Source organism: Azolla caroliniana, unplaced genomic scaffold (genome assembly GCF_043228905.1).
Source record: "Azolla caroliniana isolate FFs.n. ecotype wild unplaced genomic scaffold, voAzoCaro1.0.p SCAF_5, whole genome shotgun sequence".
NCBI lineage: Eukaryota > Viridiplantae > Streptophyta > Polypodiopsida > Salviniales > Salviniaceae > Azolla > Azolla caroliniana.
Genome location: NW_028230440.1, coordinates 4,137,375 through 4,158,193, shown reverse-complemented (window position 1 = coordinate 4,158,193; position 20,819 = coordinate 4,137,375). Strand labels below are relative to the sequence as shown.

General features: G+C 37.4%; 1 protein-coding gene and 1 pseudogene across 2 annotated transcripts; one reads left to right on the top strand and one right to left on the bottom strand.

Annotated features, from left to right (window-relative positions):
* Nucleotides 1-656: 656 nt before the first annotated feature.
* LOC147863750 (putative galacturonosyltransferase-like 3 pseudogene) lies at nt 657-3,035 on the bottom strand (annotated as a pseudogene).
* Nucleotides 3,036-12,351: 9,316 nt separating this feature from the next.
* LOC147863749 (protein CONSERVED ONLY IN THE GREEN LINEAGE 160, chloroplastic-like) lies at nt 12,352-20,590 on the top strand. 2 transcript variants are annotated; one of them, XM_087319673.1, is made up of 9 exons: nt 12,352-12,793; nt 14,164-14,227; nt 14,318-14,414; nt 14,542-14,631; nt 14,800-14,880; nt 14,971-15,062; nt 15,151-15,246; nt 15,997-16,065; nt 20,242-20,590. In XM_087319673.1, the coding sequence occupies exons 1-9, from the start codon at nt 12,418-12,420 to the stop codon at nt 20,378-20,380; spliced, it is 1,104 nt and encodes a 367-aa protein (XP_087175799.1). In that variant the 5' UTR covers nt 12,352-12,417; the 3' UTR covers nt 20,381-20,590. The 2 variants fall into 2 exon arrangements, with proteins under 2 accessions (XP_087175799.1, XP_087175800.1); XM_087319674.1 differs by having other exon boundaries at nt 12,651-12,793; nt 14,172-14,227.
* Nucleotides 20,591-20,819: the final 229 nt, after the last annotated feature.

Below are 20,819 nucleotides of genomic sequence, written 5' to 3'. Positions count from 1 at the left end.
AGCGAACTATATCATAGGTTCAAGTTTGTTTTACTACCAAGTTTGTGACCATCTAATGTAAGTGCTTTGTCAAATTAATCGTATCACCAACACTCTATTGTTGTACCATGTCAATGAAGTGAATTATATGACAGGTTGCGACGAGTTTGTTTCACTATTAAGTCAATGATCTTCCAATACCATTCCTTTGTCTTCCGGTATTTGGAATCCTAGACACCTTAACGTACAACCAACCACAAGTCAAATCCGCTATTTAGTTCGGTGTGAAGACCAATCCATGAATAAACTAGGCGTTCTTACAAAACATAATGATAGATATGATAGATAACTAAATATTATTGAAGTTTGAGAGAGAGAGAGAGAGAGAGCAAAGAGTTCCCAAGTTTTTCATGGACATTACAAACAAATGAAATTATGTTGTGTGTATCATAATCAATTTGCAAAATGATACCTTTGCATATAATATGAAGGGACAATCACGATTCATACTTGCTAAAAAAATTGTTTCCACATTAACCAATTCCAACCAACTGAATTGCTTCTAAAATAATTTGATGTAATGGTTCTCCTTTTCATACATTCCCTCTCTGTGTGTACTCTGTGTGTGTACAGTGTACACATATATAATTTGCTTTTGGATAGATTGAGTTTTAAAAAAATAGTTCAATCCAAAATCAGAACAAAAAAAGAAACACCTCAATGAATGCCTAAAAACATTGGTGCTCCAAAATCTTACAAAGAATCAAAGAATCAATTCCAATTGAGTTTTGGGATATAGGGTTTAGGATTGAGTTTAGAGGAGTTTTACTTTGACTTTCAAAATGCATCATACCAAATTGATGCATAGAATCCTGGATTTGGACTTAGGGTTGAGATTAGGGTTTAGGGTTTGCTTTAACCTTTGAGGTGCATCATACCAATTGATGATGCATCAAACTCATCCCGAACTTTTTTCGAGCATTGCAGCCACCGCGATCACGCATTGAATCATGTGTGTATTCATTCCTTCATACATACAATCAATTCATATCTATGCCTCTGTTTGTTTTTTTTTTTGGGGGGGGGGGGGGAGGAAGGGGGGGCATTACAAGTCTCTTGCATCACATTCCATAGCCACTTCCAGAAGGCAAAGAAGAAGACAAGATGGAGAGGTCATAAGGTGCCCAAAGGCTATCCAATGGGCATGGTTTCCGGGCATCAAGCCGATCCCACGGCTTACCCTTCCCGCTCCAATGCAATAAGCTCACGGGGCCTTCGTGTAGACCCCGGCATTTCCCTTCCATGTTATCTCCTCCGAGCCCATGCTGGTTCCACCGATGCTCTACGGGCTCGATATCACCCGCAAACGCGAGCAAGAATGGCGGGAGGGAGCCGAGCTCGTAGATCCTCGAGGCCTTCTGCACATCCATCCAATCCTCGATCTTCCGTGTGAATCCGCGGGCCCGCCATTCATACAGGTCCATCACCATGACCCCCGTGTTGAAGTAGCAAGGCAGTCGTGGCCGGTCATCGAAGACCGAGGAGAAGCGGGGCCGGTTCCAGAAGGAATCGGTGAAGTACTTGGTGAAATCGGCATGGCAATACTCGGGGGCGGCGATCGGGTGCCTGTCGAGGGGTGTCTTCCACAGCTTGATGATGTCGTCGACGACGACCACATCCGAATCGAGGTATATGACCCGGCCGATGCATCGGGGGAGCAGATCGGCAATGTAGATCCTCGCGTAGTTGAGGGGCTGCTCCAGCGCAGTGCGGATGGAGGGGGAGATTCGGTGGATTACTAGGCTTGGATCGAACGGGTAGACGTGGAAGCGGAGGTACGGGAATGCCGATCGGATGAGGTCTGCGAGGTCAGTTACAGTTATCTGTGATGATGATGGTGGTGATGATGATGATGATGCCAACAATGGTGGTGGAGGCATGGATGAAGATGCCATTGATGATGGAGGGGAGAGTGAAGATAGCATATCTCTTGGTCGAGATGCCATGGATGCCTGCAGAAATGAGGAGGGAGTGGGCGATGGCGATGGTGATAGTGATGGTGATGGCGATGGTGATGATGAGGCCAAGAAGTGGAAGACGACATTCTCAGGGCATGAGGTGTGCTGGACAATGGAGAGAATGGCAGCCATTGATCCCCTCATGTATGCCATATCCAAAGTCATCGCAATGTGAACAGATGAAGGATCACATAGCATAGCCATCGCCCCACCATCATCATCATCACCACCACTGCTGAACCCTAGCCTGCTAGCTCTCTCCATCTCTGATGGTTTCATGGAGCATTCTGCACCGTTCCGGAAGGCGGGCGCTTCTTTGAAAAGGAGGGAATGACTTGAGCGGAAATCGCTGTCATGAATAGGAGTGTGGGAATTGCCTGCTGCCATTTCGGCGGTGAGGGCTTCGTCTTTTGGTTCATCGCCATAGCTATTCCTCCTGTCCAAGAACAATGAAGAAACCCTGCCTGCAGCTGGAACAGGGGAAGTCAGGGAGTGGGTGAGAGCGAGGAGAAACAGCAATGAGAAGCAGATCGAGAACATGAGTTTTATGGTGGTAATTCTGGGATTGGTATGCAGGTTCTCTCTGATTAAAAGAACAAGACACGAAGAAGAGGAAGGTCCAAAAAAACCAAAAACAAAAAACAAAAACTGACGATGTCTTTCGAATGGGGCAACTCTCTCTCCCTCTGTCTCTCTCTCTCTCTTACAAGAGTTTCTTTTCTGGAGAAACGATGGTTAAATGCTCATTAAATCAGGAAACCTTTTTTTTTTAGGTCGTGGGGGGTTCTGTTTAGGGATTTGAAGGGAGATTTGGATGGATTAGAGTGAAATAACAGAGGGTTTAATCAGGGTTTCGATCGCCGAACAGAGAGAGAGAGAGAGAGAGAGAGAGAGAGAGAATGGTGTAGATGCGGGATCGCTGTCACTCAATGAATTGCAAAAGCTTTCAATTATTGAGAGCGATGGCAGCTCAGCAGACACAGGCAGAGAGAGATTGTGGAGGAGAAGGAGCAATGAGATCTGAGGGTTAAAAGAGGTGTTAGAGAGAGAGATGGGTATTAGCGAGGAATGCCGCGTGAGAGAGAGAAGAGAGAGAGAGAGAGAGAGAGACTGTTCGAATTAGCGCGTGGATAGGAAGCGATGGATAAAAGAGAGACAGACAGACAGACAGACAAACAGAGATGACACAGAGAAGAAGAAGAAAGAAGAAAGAAGAAAGAAGAAAGAAGAAGAAGGCGACCGAGTGAGAGAGTGAGCGTGTCTATCTGCGTGTGAACACGCCCTTAATACACACCATATACGAACACATATACATACATACACACTGTGCATAATATGAACCATACGCGCATGCGTATTAGAGAATGTTTCAATCATTCGCGTATGGTAACCACATATACATTAACATTATTTTACATTGTACATAGTATGAACCATACGTTCATGCGTATATTAGAGAATGTTTCAATCATTCGAGTATGGTAAACACCCTCGAAATACATATACATATTTACACTGTACATTGTATTGATCCATACGTGCATGCGTATTCTACAATGTTTCAATCATTCGAGTAATGGTAAACACACCCTCGAAGAAGTATAGTAAATACCATACATTTTTTATTCATTATTTATTATAAAGTTTTTTTCTTTTTAAGGTAAGAAATTTAAGGTTTTAAATAAATAAATAAAACATAAGAATGTTTTGATAACATACGCATTTATTTGCATTCGTATGAAAAAAAACCGAATGTTTTCCAATGCATTCGAGTATATTACGTACTATGCATACACATGTGACATAACAAATGCACACGTACAGATACACAATACACACAAATACATTTGGAAACACAATACACAATACATACACGTATACAATATGTACACAATACATTCTGGAAAACAAAAACAAAAAACACAATACACATACATACACAATACACGTATACAATACACATATACATCATTCACAATACACATACGTATGTGTGTATGTATATTCTTCTTCTTCTTCTTCTCTCCTTTTTATTTTTTTTATTTTGTTTTGCCAGCCTGGCGCCTCTTCCTCGGTCTCCTTTTCTCTTATTTTATTTTGTTTTGTTTTGTTTTGTTTTTTTTTATTTTTTATGTTTACTTTCCATTGAATGGGTAAATATGTACCCCATTTTTGTTATAAACCAATTGTCCCATGGGCGACCAATTTTGGTCTTAGAAAACACGTTAATCTATCTTTCTTTCTTCTTATCTACATGTAATCAAAACTAATAATATTTTGGGGGAAGGTTTAAGGGAATGAGCTTGTTTTTCTCCATTCTTTCTGGATTTAGCCCCTCCTCCTTTTCCTTCTTCTTCTTCTTCTTCCCACTCCTATCATGTCGTGTGTTGTGTCCCATTTCACACTTTTCCCGTCCCATTCCATCATGTAACCCCCCCCCCCTGCCGCCGCCTTACTTCTATGTGTCGTGTACGGGGGTCGATTTCACACATTCGTGCGCCCGCTTAAGTAATATAACCTCCCCTGTATCCACTCCTGCATGGATCGACATGCTTTGGATCGACACTAGACCCCCGCTCGACCGACTTAAACACAAAGCTGCTACATACATAAGTGAATGCTTTGTATCTCTGTGACCTACCTAAAGAGTAAGAAACAATATTTGAATTTGCGAGTGGTGGCATGCCCAGGTGCCTAGAGGGGAAAGCACTTTGTTATTGATTGGGCTTGCTTGGTTGGGTTTGATCCTGTTTGGGAATAAGTTCGTATCACGGTAAATATCGGCCTCCTACTTTATATTTTCTCTAAAAGTGTCACGTACTACCCCTAGTCAGGAAAAAGCAGAGACACCCACCCCACATGCACGGAAATGCTTTATATATATATATATTCTCCAACATTACAGTTCCACTGTCCACATACAACAATCACTTAATCAAGAGAGATATAATAGAGAACTTTCGTTTTAAAAAAAGTGTGGCTTAGAGGCAATTATATTTGCACTATACTCGATTTACATACATTAGTAAAATTAAGGGCTATGATGTGGTTCACACTAAGGGGTTTGTGTTGTGTTGGAGCAATTATATGTGTATTGGCATTGGATTGGGTTATAATGTTAATGGCTATCATGAAGTGATTGATTTCCTTAATTGTTGTAATTAGCACTAATCACAATGTTAATTAGTTGATATCATTATTTTCATGCAATGAGATGTATCCCTTTTTTAAAATGGGCCATAAGGTGATTGTTTTAGAAACACAAAAGGCAAGAGAGCAATATTACCCAAATACGAAGGATACTATCATACTAATATTGTGTATAGCTTTGCCTTTAATCATAGCATGCAAACCATCAACATGCATATCATGATTGCACATGCAATTCCCCATATCCTCTCCTTAAACGACATTTTGTTCATATGCCTCACATCGATGAAAAACATTTCCTATGTACACGTATTGATTGCATCGTGAGAGCTTGATATTGGTGCTTGAGCGAAAAAAACTTTGATCGAGTTACAATGTCTTGCTTCTAAGGATGTCTCTCTCTCTCTCTCTCTCTCTCTCTCTCTCTCTCTCTCTCTCTCTCTATATATATATATATATATATATATATATATATATATATATATATATATATATATATCACATTGTAGCACAAATACAATCCCTTAACACTTCGATATATCTATCTACTAAAAAATAATATTAATAATCTTGAACAATTTTTAATGTGTGCACAAATACAACAATAAGTGGGTTTGCCTTTCCGATCACACAATGTATTTCTCTGCCCTTCTGAATGGTGCTGATGTTGCTACAAGCCTTTAAGCTATGTGTCGGTGTCGGGAACAATCTATCAAACGAAGGATTCATGGCTAGCCATTGTCTTACACAAAACGGGCTTGGTAAAGATAGTCACTTGCTTTCCATCTATTTTGTATTTTGTAGCTTACATGTTTTTTATAACTAATGGAAGGATATGCTCTAATAAATTAATAAATTATTATAAAACGTAGTAAACAACTATTAGCTTATGGTTACCGCACAATGCCTGCAATTTATTTATACATATGCTAGTATTAACCTCTCAATTTGTCGTGACCATTAATATTTGTCGATAGATTGCTCAATTCTTGTTTGGCAGCAAGTTGGTATTAGTTATTTGTACATGATCTATATCCTTAGTGCATCACGTATTACGCAATATTTTTTTAGCTTTCACATATTAATATTCTCTTTAAATTTCATATCGAAAAACACAAAGGATAAATTGAAAACTCATAACTGTGTTGTACAAATTTTCTTAGTTTTTTAATGTGTTTAGTTAACAAGGTTCTTCGATAATCAATCTACCTCTTCACGCATTCCCCCATGAGGCATTATTATATATTGTGCGATTTGAACTTATGGGAAAATTACATATAATAAGTGATTTCTTGATTGCTTTTGAAGCTTGAAAATTTTCACGAGTGACAAAAAATATCTTTGTTAATAGTCACATGTTTTCGAAGTTGCCCATGTCTTTTGAAAAACTCTATGAACCTTTTAAATGTGGTGAATGGACCATGATTGTGATGATAGGTTTAATTTGAGTCACCATCCCATAAAGCTAAGGGAAGTTTCGTAAGAGAACATTTATGCCTGCCACCCAAATGCCACAATATAATAAACCATATAGGCAATGCATCGTTATGTTAGTCAATTACATGCATGGGTGATGATCCTTGTGTAATCAAATGCTTGAAAGGATGGTATCAAGACTTACTCGTTTTGAAGTTGAGCGCGTTATGAACAAGTTAATCTAACTTTCAAATCAAGCATGCATCCGTATTAATCTAGAAAGTCATGAAAAACACAGTGTGTGATATGGTGACCAATCTTCAATTAAAGATACTATATTGGTATATCGCCTAGTCCCTTTAATACATATCCTTAAATTTTAATTGAACAAAACACTCGTTACTAAATTAAAATTGTCATTAAAAAATCAAAAGGATTTATGTGGGAAAAGTATTATTACATTGGTGCATGTACGTTCATGCACAAAGAAGGGTAACTAGATGCTAAACAAAAGCTCTTTCATCTTTAATCTAGATTTACTAGATCAATTGGGGAAGCTTACAACTTACAACAATGCAATCCTAGTGTGGAAGGAATATTGGAATGAATGAGCTCCCACGCAACTATTTCACACACTAAAGTCATAAGAAGATATTACATGAATAGTATAAAGGCATGTACCACGGTCCACGTGTTGTTGCTAAGTGTGTTGATGTCTAGTCTTGTGCATGACCACTTTGCTTTTTTGGATTATATGACAAATAACGCATGCATATGTAGCTTTTGTGTGACAATTAGCTCACCCATTGATATAAAGTTTCCAATTGTGTACTTATAATTGAGTCGACCTTTATGGCAACCCCCCTAGAGAATGCATCATTGTATTTTGAGGTGTTATCAAACATATGAATTCGTGTTTTGGGTGATAAGTAACATGTCAATGTCATTTTTAGCCTCTTGAAGATTCAAATTGTGCATAGTAATATAAATTGTCCCCAACTTATATTGCACATTTTGCCAAAGAAGGCCAAGAAATTGAAAACATCAACAATAATTGTGGCTTATTGTATATTTCTCTTTATTCTTTGTGGGTTTTCACCTCACTTCGAGGTTTCCCACTAGTAATAAAAGTGTTACTAAAAAATAATTGTGGCTTATTGGTGTGACCTAACTCACGTCATCAAGCAATACAATAGAAGATAGAGGATTTTCCCTAGAATCTGTTTTGATTTTATGTGTCTCAAGAAATGAGTGAAGAATTGGTCTCGAGTAGGTGCAAATCTAGAAATGATGCAGTATGGACCATTTGGATATTCGACAAACGTGCACTGTTCAATGAATAAATCCTCTATGATTCATCTCCTTTTAGTCACTTCTTTGGTATTTGTACGATGGTCCTTCGAGACAGTTCCCTAGACAAGATAATTTGTACACCAATAGTTTCTCGTGGGACCTTTAAACAGAGGTTTCGAGTCAGTAATATAAATTATTACTAGACAAACACCCAAATTTGTGTCATCTGCTCAGCAAGCCATTTGAAGTAATGTATGTTATCTATAAACCCTACACGATAATTTATATCTAACTACAAAGTGATAAGCAATACTCCTCGATGTAAAAAACAAATAAACTGTTAAACTAAGAACCAAAACTATCCTCACATCCCACCTAAGACTTCTCGATATCTTTGGTAAATGTTTCTATTTGAAAGAATCTATCTTTTGAGTCATTTTTGTGTCCCCATGTTTATATAGACAAACATTTCATCGTGAAGTTTTGGCTACTTTTCTGTAAAAGAAAAACAGAGAAATATATTTTAAATGAGGAAGTAAAGATGTCAATGAAGTACATACACGTTCTACGGAAAAATTAAACAGTATAAAATTTGAATACGAGCTCACACGATCACATAATTACCTAATATAGGGCCTTGTAATAACAACGATGACATTATTCCTTTCTTTACAGCTGTAGTTCCAAACCACAAACAAATTCGTCATATAGGATCATCACAAGAGCTCCAAACATGGACACGAAGGAGATGTAAATGAAGGGACCCAATAATGAAATAACATATGCAATATAAAAAATTCCAGCTTCATGAATGAAGAGAGATGGATACACCTAACAAGCATTGTAGCATATGAAATAATGTTATTATAATTTGGCATAGATTGTTTGTTAGACCACTATTTGGAAAGGAAGTTACATGTCATAGTTGCACATGGTTTTTTTGCCGGTTACATTATAATGAATGTGATGTCAACAAGACTATTGCTTACGAGTGTTCTAATTTTATATTCTTTCAATGAGCAAGAGGGCCAAGTGATTCACTATATTCAGTACGATATCATCCCTATATGTGAAGGTGCATGTGTAATATGTAGTTATATTATCTTTATTTTTTAGAGATATTAGTTTTTGTCCGTGCACAACAGCAAATACAATTACTTGAAATGCATCTTTCAAGATTAATTAGTGTTAGTCCAGTATGTTTGTCATACATGTGCAACTACACTTTGAATAACGAAGGAAAATGATAATGCATTGACCTTATAAAATCGTATTGCCTAAAATAAGGCAATACAACTTGCACACACACATACACGATTCTATTTCCATTTAAGCTACAAGGCAAGGTACAACCAATGGAATTTTTGAAAACTTGGGACGAGGCATGTCAAATATCTGTTGAAAAGTCCAAATTGCATTTTGAGAAAGGGAGTTGATTGTATTTCGATTTAAGCTACAAGGCACGACACAACCAGTGGAATTTGAAAACCTACGCAAGTCAAATATCTCTTGAAAAGTCCAAATCTTACTATGAGAAAGGGAGTTGTTTAAATTTTGACTAAGACTAAATTGTGCTTTCTATAAGAGTGGCTCGACTATGTATATTTGTCACCTAACTTGAATACAATTTCATGTAAATCACGTATTCAGGAAGCAAGTGGATAATAAGTTATGGTAAGCTTTAAAGGAGTACATGCACTAAGCGTGATAACAAAATTCACACACCCACTAAAAGTTTGCGAGAGGGTTGCTACACTTTAGTCCCATTGGTCATGTTTGATGTTTGAGAACAATAACAACATATATTCCTATCTCTCACTCAACAAAGAACAATGGGTTGAATCTTATTCATGCATCATGAGAGAAGATCCTCCTTAGTTGGTCATAATTTGTGTTTATTTACAACAAAACAAAATCATCAGGGACAAAAGAGAGTGTTGCGTTTGCATCATACATTGATTTTAGGCACAATATAGAACAATATAGAATGTATATATTGAATTTATAAACCCTCGGTAAATGTTTAGAAAGAAAAACTCTTACTGACAATTGCATAATTTCAAATATCCATAAATCAAATGATTCTATGGTGGGATGAAGATGAATCATTCACACATGATATTGACATTGATCGTTTAACTCAGCAATTCAAAATTTTCGAACATACTTTATTACACTGTGATGAATATTAGCATTGCATGTAAATTCACGTCGTAATCACATTGTGGTACTACTAGACTATAATGGACAATATAGATTCTGTAGACGATAATGGACGAAAGATGTTATGCAAAATCCATCTTGACAGGCTCCAAATAGGTTTTCTCATTTGGTAGTAATTCTACATTAGCATCTACACTTTAATGCGTCGAGGATCATTACTAAACAACCTATTTTTGTATAGTGATGTATGGTGTAAAAATAGTCACTATTTATGTTTTAGCACTATTGGCTTTGAATAAAATAATTGATAACTTTAAATGGCTCCTACAACCTAGTATAAATACTACGGATATTTTGCAACATGTATCCAATGGGAAAAAAAGCAAACATGCATCCAATGGAAAAAAAGACCTCCACACATGCGAAGGAAACATAGGTCATTAGTCCACTCATAGTCCTACAAGTAGGATAGAAATTCACATGGAAACCTAATATGGATCACCAACTACAACAGCTGAATGAAGTGTCACAAAGCAAATATTATTAAAAATTATCCACTTTGCAACTTAAATAGAGAACATCTTTTATGTGGATACTCAAACATGTATAAACGGTCACGACGGAAACCGTTACATTGGATATAGCGCAGAGAATAATCTTGGAACAAAATTGTCGACAATGATTTTTGTATTGTTTGAACTATTTGTATATTGAAACCATGGGCAACACTTTCTCTCACAATTAAATTGTGGATGGGCCAATATTCTATCATGTGTATGCTCACAATAAGCCAATAGACTTCCAACAAGACAAAAGTATAATGGGTGGTGCCAATGGCGACTTAGACTAGGTATGATTTGTGGATAATTGAAATTGATGCATGGTTTTCTCCTTGTAATGGTGTAACATATAGAGATGAACATAAAGTTCAACAACAATGTCTACATAGTTGAAAGGAGATCTTGAATTGCAACTTAATACGACAATGAGAACCAAAACTGACAACAAACAAGTTGGGGTAGTCATTAAACTTTGCACCACCCTTATTTACACCATGCCCAATCATACATGAACATCCACAAATTGACAAATAATCACTATCAATTGATTTCCTACAGTTAATTGAAAAACCTATAAGCATTGAGTGAATATTTGACCAGGTCACATATGGCACTTACAAAACAAGGTGTTAAATTTGCCAATGCGTATGAATTGTAATTGGTCAAACTTTCATCGTAATTATACAAAGACACACTTGACTTTCCCTAGTACGTATAGTTGAAGTTTTTTTTCATAGATATTTCACCCTAGTTAAAAATTGTAGGTATAAGGTCAAACATATTGCTCGCGAGACAACAAATGTAAGCTTAATAGAAGGTAATGTCACAACTATTAAGGTGTGTGTGTATGTATTCCAACATTTCATAGCCCATGGCAATGTACACAAACATTCTCTAAGAAACTTAGGCTACATAGTTAAAGATTGCTAAGCAATTTATTGATAAAAGTCCAAAATAAGGATAATATATATCCAAGGCAAGGTTACAAACATAAATGCACTTAGGTATTGTGTTATTGCTTGAGTGTATTATATTTTATCAAAGCACTCGATTGAACTTAGCATATGCACTTCAAGTGTCAAAAACCCTACAAATTCTCAACAAACCAACGAGAACTCAAAAGATAGAGGTACAACCCTATGAATATTGTGATTGGATGGATTGATGCATGTGGATTCTTCTATAGGCATTTTGACTTATATCCCATAGAGTACTTGACCCATAGTTGTAGAATACTTAGCATACAATACTTTAGAAATACTTAGAATACGTATTCTATATAGATAAAATAAGTAGAATATGTTAAATATTTCTTAAAATCTAAAGTTAAAGAAAAAAAATCGATTTATTATTTTTAAACTTTTTGGAAATGTTAAATGCTTGTTAAATACGCAAAATACTTCGAATACGTGAAATATTATAAAATGACAGAAGGGATCAATACAGGTTTGAAAATGGTCGAGCAGGCGGGATTGGAAGGAGTCCATGGGTGAGGAGTGGGATTGAAAGGGAAAGTGAGGGCTCCGAGAGTTTGGGAAATCTGATGGTTTCACACACGCCCGCTTTTGGTTTCGTATCGGGAGAAAATCGAGTCATAAGAATAGAATAGTAGCCCCAGGTTCCTTTGGCCTCCCATCCAAGAAGAAGAAGAAGAGGAACCAATGAATCATCAATCATTGGCCCAAGCTCCTTCTTTTAGCAGACACACACATATGTACATATATGTATATGTATATATAACAAAACGATGAATTTTGTCTGCATAATATCTATCTCCTGTGGTCTGTCTGATCTGATCTGATCTGATTTGGTCCGAGGTTGTGTGCAGGTGTGGCTGAATGGCAGCCATGTCTTGCTGCTACTCCTCTTTCTCCTCCGCCACCATATCCATCGCCACCAAACCAGGAGCTATCCTGTGCTGCAGAGCAGAGCAAACGGATCAGCAGCAGCAGCAAATACTACTACAAAACCAACAATCTTCTTCTGTGAAGAAGCAACAAAGGAGAGAGAGATGGCAATGGTCCAAAGGCGATGGCCCAGGAGAGTATGGAGGCCCCCCCTTGGATTTCAAGGTAAGGCAGTTCGCCTGGAAAGAACGTGGGGTTGATCCGATCACGTCTCGTGCCGACTACATCTGGAACAAAGAGTGGCAGAGCCACCTTCGGTCGACGCCGCCTCTGTCATCGTCAGAGGAAGAGAAAGAAGTAAAGAAGGGTAATTCTACCTCGCCATCTTGGATACATTTTTTTTACAAACATATATGGCTATATATATATATATATATATATATATATATTAGAGAGAGATGATGCATATAAATGCGAGAGAGATGAACTCATGACATGAGACAAAATGAACGGAATGAGGACATGACATTAATGTAATGAGATTGATGAGATGGCTTGATAGGAGAGAACACTGTTTTATTAAGAGGAGTAGACTGGGTACTCTACATAGATAGAGAAATGCAATAAAATGTTTCTTCCTTACCATCTTGGCAACTGTTTTATAGAGACAAGGTGAAAGAGGTCGTGTTTTACATCAAGAAATCAAATGGGATGTGACATTAGCCTCTGCAAGAGGCCAAAATGACCTATGACATCTAAACCACCATCTTGATACATGATAGAAGTATTAAGAGACCATGGTTGGAGGATCTCTCTCCTCCAACTTCATCTAGGGTACATAGAGGGAGATGATACTATATCATACTTTTCAGGATTCTAGTAATATGACTCCCAGAAAAGCATTTCAACAGTAAGTCTCCTCTTTTATATGTCTTCAGCCGGTAACATGACCTATTGAATTGAAAAGAAGCACATAAAAAGTCAGTTGTTCCATTAAAATATGAGGGTTTTCCCATCTAAACAAGGGGTGGTCAATGTCGGAGTACTTTTCGTAAATTTTATTATTGTCTTTAGAGGTGAAATATGATGTATGAGACCAAAAATATCACTTTTCTCCAAGTAAGACATGTGAAATTGAGTAGCAAATCTCAATGTTCAAGAACATTACTGATGAATGTTGCACTTGAAATTTGTGCAAGAGCTGAAGATATGTGGAAACCATAGCCGATGATGATTGAAGCCATAAAACATTGTATCAAAGTGTGATACCAAACTCTGTACTTGTTTAGGGAAAGATCTACATAATCGACTAGTCTCATCATATGTACCGTGAAGTCCATCTCACATCCAAGTGAGTGTGATCTAAGTTGTATTGAAGCAATGGTTTAGATTGGGGACAATGAGATGCACTCTAACATGTACCGATATGTGCAGTTTCCCTGTTCAGTGAAGGATATGGTTTTGTATTTAGGTACATGTGTAGTATAATGTATGAATGTAAACCTCCACATTTCTCCCCATGTCATGGTACATTGGCATTGCAAAAAGGCCCTGTTCATAGAGGAATCTATTGATACATCATGAACCAACTATGTTGCATCCCATCGTCTAAATCATTTTTCCATACCTTGCATCCAATGAGAGAGAGAGAGAGAGAGAGAGAGAGAGAGAGAGAGAGAGAGAGAGAGAGAGAGAGAGAGAGAGAGAGAGAGAGAGAGAGATTCTTATCATGCCTAGACTTGCAGGAGGAGCCAATTCAAGCTGGTTTTCTGAGCTTCAACAGATCAATGGCATTGGATAGGTACCTTGCACACCTGTTTATGCAATCACTTATTACCACTATGAATTATACCTGGCTAACTATTTAGAGACTTTGCATCCATTTCTTCAGAATTGATGTGGATTTATCCAAGGAACTTGTCAAGCCAGAGAAGTCTGTACTTGCTTCGCAAGTGGAGGCTCTGCGAGAGGGTCTTCAAACAAACGAGGTTTTTGTGCAGAAAAGCTTCAGTGCTGGCACATTGGGCTAGTCATTACATTGAGATTGAAAAATGTTGTAAGTTGTTTGTGTCAAGGGCGTGATAGGACAATGACATTATAAGTGCTTCATATCAGGTCATTCAACAAGACAAGCCAAGGTGGAGGATGGCACCCACTCGAAGAGAACAAAAGGCATGGTCACAAGCTCGTAAGCGTGGAGGCATGGTATGCATATATATTTTACCCCTAATCATTGTATTTGACTTTTGCGGCGACTGACACATTTGTATGTTCACATGCACATATATATTTGAGCATTGAAAAAGAATGCCACTGAAGCTTTGATGACTCCAGAGAAAGGGTACTTGTTTGAAACGTAATTGTTCTTTTTAGGCTGTTTTGGTCTCAGATGGAGAAGAAGCCCAACAGTTTGCTCAAAAAAGAGTTGCTGTATCCAAGAAAGATTACTCGCAGGTTAACAGCTACAAATAGATTCTTCTTATGTTGCATATTATAACATTGTTGTATCAAGGTTTCATTCCTGAGCTTATACTGTGGGAGCAGATCAAGGGTGACCTAGAACTTTACACTCTACTTTTTGGGGCTCTGGGCAGTGGAGTTGCATATGTATCATACTCCACAGAGATTGCATTGAGGTGTGTTTCCTCTATTCTATATCATGTTTACCGTGGGCTCCTGGAAAGTGACCTTTGCTTATATATTTATCGGATAGAACTTGTTTAGCTACGGGATTGGCTTACTTGGAGCACTTGTGTATGTAAAGATGCTGGGGAACAGCATAGATTCAATTGGTCAATCTGGTGCTCAAAGTGCATTGAGGTAATTTTCTTTGTAATAATTATAATTTTGATGTTCATTTTGAAAATTTGATACTGAGAGAATCCGATATCCAGTGTAAAGTTATATTTAGTAGCTTTACAATAGCATTGTCATGTGAGAAAGTAGGTCATCATGGGCCAAAAATGGAAGCATTACTTGCAAATGTTATGTAGAGTGTCTGCTATTGTTACATAAAAGGGGATATTACTGTAATATGCTCATGTATGCAAGAAAATAATAAGGTATGTCTGATTATTTGACAAAATTACTTTATGTTCTTGGTCAAAGTTGAGGCCCTCTATAATATCAGATGAATAAGAAAAATAATGCACAACATAGGTATTTAGAACATACACTTACTCAACATCATAATTAATTAGTTAATGTTATATTAACCTAATATAGTTAATATAATTCGAATTGAAGTCTCTAATTAACAAATTGAAGATTCTAATTTATGGCAAATTTAGAAAATGAAGTTTCTAATTCCCATGATTATGACATCCACCTGCTAATTAGCAATTTCAGCTTCTAATTTGATCAATTAAGCCAAGCCTCTAGTTTTTTCGGTTTTTTGCATAGGTTTATGCTTTTATTATGTGCTTACTTACATGACAATGTGTCAGCAGAAATTATTATTTGGTCTTTGGATGTTGTTCTAAATGAAGTTAATTTTGCCATGTCTACATTCTCTTCATTCATTGAAGAAACATAAACATATATTAATTTGATCTTGTTGATTTGGAACAGGGGTGCAATTGGACAACCACGTTTGTTGGTACCTGTAATCCTTGTCATGTTTTTCAATAGATGGAATGAGTGAGTTCTCTTTCAGTCTTCATCTAAACAATATTTTTCAATAGGACCATAAGTTCAAAATTTTAAGCGAAGTTCTTTCCTTCCACTTTACTGATGTAGATGTGACTATTATTGGGATTAAGGATAGGCCCTCAGTGAGCATATACTGGTTCTTTTAGTTGTATTGTTATTGATAAGGAGATACCATAATAGAATCTGTTTCTCCAATACATAGAATATGTTCATGTGGTTCTCCTTGGTTTTGAGCTGAGGTCTGATGCGTTGGCTAGATGCATAAATAAATCCCAACTACCCCTTGAGGTGCTATAGCTCATGGATTTGATCGGCATACTTCCATCTTTCAATCTGTCTCCCTTCTCTGCCATCTTTTGTGCCACTTTATGAACCTTACCAAACCCTCATCTCTCTCCTTCATGAAGTATTCACCCTCCTCTGATTGTGATCTATGATGACTAACCTGAAGCAAAGCAAGAGGATTCACCCAACTTCATCTATCCATAGAGAGACCATGCTTGTAGAATTCGTCCACGCATTGAATCCAGCCTTATTCAGAACAGATACCTGATTCTGTTTGGTCATCGTGCAAGCCAAGCACACATCAGCACCAATACTCTGTTTAAGCATTAAATGCTTTACCTGCTGAATCATTGACCCCACAGATCGGCATTCTGCACCAATTCACAATTGACTGTTCAGAATACACTCCAACTCCGGCTGAAGTAGCCAATTCACTGGCTCAGACCATTCTCTTGCAATCATAATCAGTTGTTAGGAGGTGACCATTCTCTTTCTGAGATGTGAACTGTCAATTCGTAAGATAACTTTATAGGAGGAAACTGAGAATTCTCATTAGTTTTAGATCTAAGATTATGTAGAGAATGGTTATAAACAGCTTTGTACTGCTGTATAAGGAGTCCCTGTGTGTCTTTTTAAAATGCAGAAGATTAGCCAGAATATGTAACATATCTTCATTAATATGAGTTCCTGAACTCTTTTTGTGTTATCTGTTATCTGAAAATTGTAAAAGTTCAGCTCAGTTATCTGTTTGTAATTATTGTTGTGTTGGAAGATTTATCATGGTATCTAAGTAGCTCTTAGATCTATGGTGCAGTAGCTGTCAAGTCTGCCCAACAACAATAGCATCCCTACGGGTTCTTTGCATCTATTTGAAAGGATTTAGGAACAATTTTGTTTTATCTCTGCACAATTGGTTTGTCATAACAGCTGAAGTCCTTAATTTCAGTTTTCTAATATTTTTATGCCATAAAACTAGCACTCCATCCTCTTCATACTTGGTTATTTGACACTCATAGTGATAATTGAGTGAAGTACAATTTACAATAAAATCTGAGAGTTTCTCAAATGCTAAAAACATAGTACTTCAACTAAACAAGGTTTATGAAAGAGAAATGTTTTTGGATAATTTTTAGAGCAGATATAGGAAGGATAATTCACACCTTGTGTATGCATGAAGAGGAGGAAAAATGCGCTTGAACTACAGCTAGGGCTTTAGCTGCTATAGTAAGAGTCGAGAAATTTGAGAATATAGAAAGAAGATAATCAGACAGCCAGAAGAACGGAATGAAGGTAACAAGAGTTTGCCTTCAAAGCACTTGAAGAAAACAGCCAAATAAACACATAACCAATAGAAAAGAATAATCAGGCAAGAGGAATCAAGGTTATGAGCCTTGCGAGCTACCAAGCTGCTCTACCCCGTGTAATCGATACCTTCGATATATCTCCGGGATGGGCGAGTGATCGCCCTCCCAGCAAGCGAGCGATTCTGGGTGCGAAGACGCAAAAACGAGCCAATGGGAGAATATCAGGATCGATTCCTGAAGAAGATATAAAAGGTTACAGTTTCCTATTGACATATTTTGGTAGTGATGTGTGTGAACACACTTAGGATAGTGATGTGTGTGAACACATTTAGGACAGTAATGTGTGAACACACTTAGGACTACAGGGGCATTTTTTCCCTCTTTGGGAGGTTTTTTCCCCCTGTCTAAAAATACTCTTACAACCCTAAAGTGGTGAAGCTTTTTGGGATTCAAAGCAAGAACCCAACATTTCCGACATCATTCATCCAAATTACAGACCTTGGGGTAGTTTTTCCCCAGCTTAGAGGAGAAGGTGGAATCTGGACATTTGTGTAGCAAGTTTTGAAGAGAAACATAGGGCTGGAGGATTTGTTCAATATTTAACTAATAATATAGAAATGGACAAAATTTTGAATAAAGGTTTGAATTGATTAACTATGTAGAAAACTTTACTGACCTATGTAGTCTGTTTGAAGGATTTAAGAAGATACCATATGACGAATTAACAGAAGGAAATAGATTAGGCAAGGAGATGAAATGATGTCAACATGCATTTTTTGCTAGCGGGTTACTTTATTGGAGGCTTAAGGAAACATTTTCAAAGAGCTGCTCCAACAAGCAGATTATACTGAACTTGAGAGGCAGCAACAATTTCAGAACCTGAGAAATGGAAATGAAAGCTCTCTCATCTAATTGACATCCCTATACCTAGTAATCTACCAAGAGGAATTTTGGTAGAATGGTTGAAAGGAAGAAAACTACAACAATTACTCCACACCTCATTATCAACCCTCAACCCATTTTAAGGATGACACAATTTGCTCACCACCTGAAGGATGTGTTGGAAACCAACTCTGATTTTGCGAATATCCAGCAGGTGTATATAAAGGAAACGGGGAATGATTCTGTGAATGATCCATCATTATATGAACTATCTCGACGTCTCTATGTTTCTTTCAAACAACCATGAACAATCTGAGTTTGATATAATAACTGGCGAAAACATACCATTGGAAGCTTGGCAAAACATTCTAGAAGGTAAGCAGTATAATGAGTTTGATGAATCAGAAAAAGCTGTCCAAACTCGACCTGGAACTACCTATCATAAATTCCAAGGACTGACGCTTGGAATAAGCATCACTATTTAAGAATCATCACATATTGGAAGAAGATCTGAAGTCTATTAAAAGGGAGCTGATCTCCTACAGAAAACCAAAGGCTCCTTGTCTATGTTGATAAAATTTGAATAAAGCTTCTTGTGTGTCAATTGAACCTCAGGATGTCTCCCATACGTAAGAAGATGCCTTTGTTTTTCAGAAAATTCAGTAGGATAATGTGGATTCAGCTGTCGTGATCAGCAAGGTCTGTTAAAGGTGCCTTCTGTACCTGAACTACCTTCTAATTCTACTTACGAAAATATTGAGGTTTATTACATGGTTAAGAGGGCTGATAAGGATTCCAGAGACCAAACTGATTTTTCTACAAAACAGTTAATATTCAAATGCTTGGTGACTCTATGAAGATGTGTGCCTAATGATGAACTATATATCATTGAGTTTTTTTGAAATTTGATAGTTTTGGGATTTGGGGATTGTGGAGTCTGTATCAGTCCTTTGGACTCAAGACACTAGGCTGTGCCAAGTGTTACGAGCTGACTAACCTGGGCACGTTTTCCTAGGTGTGAACAGTCAACTCTGAGTTAACTAAGTATTGGAAGCTGAAAGGTCTCATTAATTAACAATCATAAAGAGTTTTGTAAGGAGAATCTGTGTCTTTTGAAGTGCAAAATATTAGCCAACAGTGGGCAACAGATTGCATTAATATCAGTTCCTTAACTCTTTTTGAAGTACACTGTTCTGTTTGACTGTTTGAATCTGGCATTAGTACGCATATGTTAAGGAGAGCATGTTCCTTTGGGACCTGGAGAACATTTTATAGAGGATTCTTGTCCTTGCATCAGCATGAGATCAGAATTTCTCATTTTCCTATGATTTGGGAGATTTTGGTCCTCGCCCACTTCTGGAACCAATTCTTCAAACTTGAGATATGCTCCACTCTGACTACAAATCTGACTATAAAGTACTCATACACCCAACAGGTTGCATTCCTGAGCCGGATACTGCAGGGGCATAGTACTTTGGTCGGAACCAAATATCCAGAACTCCTCGTCAATGATCTAAACCAATTCTTTCCATAAAAATGATCATTTTGGGGTCTGTCTGTTTGACCCAGACAATCTCACCTGTGATCCTTCTTGAATATACTGTATTTTGGTAGGATTTGAGATTGGAAATATAAAAGCATAAATTGGCATGTTGGGTTTGATTTACCACTTTTTCATCTTTTCTTCATACAGACTTCTGGTGCCGGAACACAACTTGCCACAGCTAATGCTGATACCTATGCTCGTTGGATTTTTCACTTACAAAGCAGCAACCGTGGCTGAAGTGTTCAGGGATGTTCTACAAGACATTTCTCAAGAGAGTAATGTGTAAAAGTTGGTCTCTCCCAATTGAGATTGAGGTCCAGACAGAGATATTGATAGGGTCACATTTGTAAGAAGTATCAAAAAATGATCCTTTGTATCATGATGATATTTATGGAGAAGAAGGTCAAAAGCCATAAGGTTTCACATTAGTTTGATTGTATGCATTCCCTTTTAATGCCAGTTCACTGATAAGTAACTTGTTGCAACACGTTTTTAATGTTCTATGTATGCCGATTTGTGTAATGTAATTGATACACTTGAGTGAAACAAGGATATGTCCTATCTCAACTCTTTGGTATTCAAACTGACAATTAGTCAGGGTCGAAACACTTTTAATAGAACATTGATCATCATCTCACTGTATGCAATTTTGTGTGCAAACCTCAAAACTCATGGTTTGATATGGTATTGCCATGATTGGGATCATATGCTAAAGTGATGGTTAG

Excerpts from the sequence above, each read along its gene's own strand:
- LOC147863749 (XM_087319673.1), top strand. The coding sequence starts at position 12,418 with ATGGCAGCCATGTCTTGCTGCTACTCCTCTTTCTCCTCCGCCACCATA. Across the intron at positions 12,794-14,163 it reads AGAGAAAGAAGTAAAGAAGG|ACTTGCAGGAGGAGCCAATT; the intron begins GTAATTCTACCT and ends TATCATGCCTAG. Across the intron at positions 16,066-20,241 it reads TTTTTCAATAGATGGAATGA|ACTTCTGGTGCCGGAACACA; the intron begins GTGAGTTCTCTT and ends TTCTTCATACAG.